Source organism: Tamandua tetradactyla, chromosome 6 (assembly GCF_023851605.1).
Source record: "Tamandua tetradactyla isolate mTamTet1 chromosome 6, mTamTet1.pri, whole genome shotgun sequence".
NCBI classification, from domain to species: Eukaryota; Metazoa; Chordata; class Mammalia; order Pilosa; family Myrmecophagidae; genus Tamandua; species Tamandua tetradactyla.
Window position 1 is genome coordinate 57,299,618 of NC_135332.1, and position 3,134 is coordinate 57,302,751.

The 3,134-nt window shown below is 40.9% G+C and overlaps 1 protein-coding gene across 1 annotated transcript; it reads right to left on the reverse strand.

Moving 5' to 3' along the window:
- Positions 1 to 696: 696 nt before the first annotated feature.
- On the reverse strand, positions 697 to 1,644 carry LOC143686673 (olfactory receptor 3A1-like). Its single transcript, XM_077163282.1, has one exon. It carries the CDS (start codon positions 1,642 to 1,644, stop codon positions 697 to 699), a length of 948 nt encoding a protein of 315 aa, XP_077019397.1.
- Between the last annotated feature and the right edge of the window lie 1,490 nt (positions 1,645 to 3,134).

The following is a 3,134-nucleotide window of genomic DNA, read 5'->3' on the forward strand; positions in this document are numbered from 1 at the left end:
ATATATATATATATATATATATATATATATATAAAGATTAGAAGGGTAAGTACCAAATTCTTAACAGTGGTTAGTTTTGGGGAATCAAATTATTGAAGGGTGGGGACCAAAAAGGTGGAAGTTTTTATTTTAATTTTCTACTTGGTAAAATTTTGTTCTGTTTCCACTTTTATAAACGCAATTTCTAATGTAAATTTTTAACTCGGTGGAAATTTCCCTCTTAGGAAGAAAACCCAAAAGAAATATAAACCCTCCACTGTTAAATACACTAGAATTTTGCGTTGTAGACAGGCTACTGGAAATCAGTGGTTTAGATTATACTGTACTAGATTTGAGTCCTCATGTGGGATCCTTGTGTGAAAGCAAATGCAGGAAGTTGCTTTCACGGGAAGCCTGACAGGAGGATGTGCTAATACTTGGCACCAGACTGTGACTTTTCATATCCCAGTTTGGGGAGAATCTTTGCTGGGGTAATTTGGGGGATCCAGGCAGAAAAATAGATGAAGGATCCTTCCTGTAGACCCTTCAGCCTCCCATCAGCAATGAGAAGGGTAACTAGGACCAAATAACAGAGTTGCAACCCTGTTATCAGGTAGAGCCTCCTTTGGGAATTTTTAACAATTTCCTTCTAGCTTCTGAAGGAGCTAGAAGAGGCAGGGACCACTCACAGCAGTTCCCATCTTCCTAAGATACCCCTCATTTAAGGGCTCGCTTCCCTGTGAGCACCCAGCGCAGGGCGCCCTGCACATCAGGGTTCCTAAGGCTGTAGATGAGTGGGTTCAGCATGGGGCTGATGACGGTGTTGAGGATGCCAATCCCCTTGTCCTTGTCTGAAGCCTCCACTGAGCCCAGCCTCATGTAGCTGAAGACCCCTGTCCCATAAAAGATGCCCACCACCGTGAGGTGGGAGCTGCATGTAGAGAAGGCTTTCTTCCTGCCTTCAGCAGAGCGGATTCGCAGGACCGCAGCTGCCACGTGGATGTAGGAAGTGACAATAAGAATCACAGGTGCACCTGCCATGAGGATACCCAGACCGAAAAGCAGCAGCTCATTGAGCTGGGTGCTGGAGCAGGAGAGCTGGAAGAGCTGTGGGAGGTCACAGTAGAAGTGATTGATCACATTGGGACCACAGAAGTTAAGTGTGGAAATGGCCACAGTGTGAGTCAGTGCATTGGTGAAGGCGCATGCCCAGGACACAGCCACCAGTATCCTCTGGACTGGCTGGCTCATGCGGGTGCTATAGGTGAGGGGCCGGCAGATGGCCAGGAATCGGTCATAGGCCATAGCTGTCAACAGGAAGCAGTCCACACCGGCCAACTGATGGAAGAAGAAGAGCTGCGTGAGGCAGGCTCCAAAAGGCACTGTTCTTGTGTGGGACAAGAGACGACCCAACATTGAGGGAACAGTGACAGTGATGCACCCGACATCCAGCACGGATAGGTTCCCCAGGAAGAAGTACATGGGGGTGTGGAGTTTGGGCTCCCGCGAGATGGCAGCCAGGATGCTGAGGTTGCCCCCAACGGTGACCATGTAGGCAAAGAGGAAGACGACAAAGACAACTGGCCGCAGCCCCGGTGTCTCCACCAGGCCCAGTAAGATGAACTCAGTACCGGCTGTTCCATTGGCCCCAGGTTCCAGCTGCATGAGTCCCTGTAAAAAGATATCCCAGGGTGGAAGGGATCAGTCTTTCCAAATCAGCCATTCAGGAAAAATATGCCAATCCTTCGGGTACTCTCCAGGAGTCCTAGTAGGGTATTTTTCCACTCCTCAAGCCACACCTCACTATCCTTCAAGTGACTGCTCTTACCTGACCCCTAGCAAAGTTACCTGATGCTACCACAACCTTGAGCTCCAGCGATCTGCCATGTGAAGTTATATAAATCCTCCTTTTGTTCCCTAGAATTAAGAAGTGAAGTCCTGCCACCAAGCACCTGAATGAGATGTGGGGAGAGTGGAGGTGGGGAATGCTAAAAGTGAAAATGAATAGATAACAAAACAGAAAGGAACAGAAAATTTGACCATAAACCCTTATAAACCTATCACAAAGAAATAAATCTCTGGCAAATCTACAGAAGAAAAAATGTAAAGACACACAAAATTAGGGTTTAAAAATATGTGATGACCACAGACCAAAAATAAATTCAAATAATGGAATACTGCCTGTTCCTAAACCTTAACAATCTATTCAAGAACAGTTCCCAGATCAAACAAACTAGCAACAAATGAAACAAAAAGGAAACTATATTGTCCAAAATGGACTTCCATGAGTAGGATCCAGACTCACATACTTCTTATACAAAAAATTTTAAACTATAAATTTTCCTTAGCTCAGAAAAAAAAAAAATTCCTGCAGTTCATTTTTCAACATTAGCAAATCCTGATGCTAAAACGTAACAACAAGCAAAAACAGAAATTATTCTAAACTACTTCATTTGATAATATGTACATAAAAATCCTAAGTACAATAAATGAAATCCACCATTATAAAACCCTATCATTATCTTTTATAGGAAAAAGCAGATGATTTAATATTAGTTAATATATTAATATATTGTAATACATTAATAGATTTAAAAGGAGGAAAATCTTTAAAAGGCAACTCATAACCACCTACATCCATTCCTGATGTAGAGAAAAAAGAAAAAGAAGTAAAAAACCCTGTAGTTAACTTGGAATGGAAGTACACCACTTTAAAAGTTAGTATTTATCCACTGAAAACCTGAATCATTTGTAATGGTAAAGCAGTAGTGATACTTTCATTAAAATCAGAAGGCAATGGCCTTCATTCCTTTTAGTATTCCTCATTATTCTAATAGTTTTAGTAAAAGAGAAATAAGATGTTTAAATATTAGAAATGATAAATAAAGGGATAATTTGAAAATAATGAGATTTTCTAAATAGAAAGTCCAACTGATTAAAAAACTGGGTAACTCTTAGAATTCTTAAGAATGTAACAGGTTAGGTAAAAAAAAAAAAAGGTAATTATGCAAAAGTCAATAGATTTCTATTCTTCAACAATAATTAGCTATAAAATCCAAAATTCCCAGTATACAACAACATAAAATAAGAGTGAACAGGAAGTAAAATTATAAAAATGACTTGAAGGAAGCATTATTCAGTTCCACTGGCTAGTA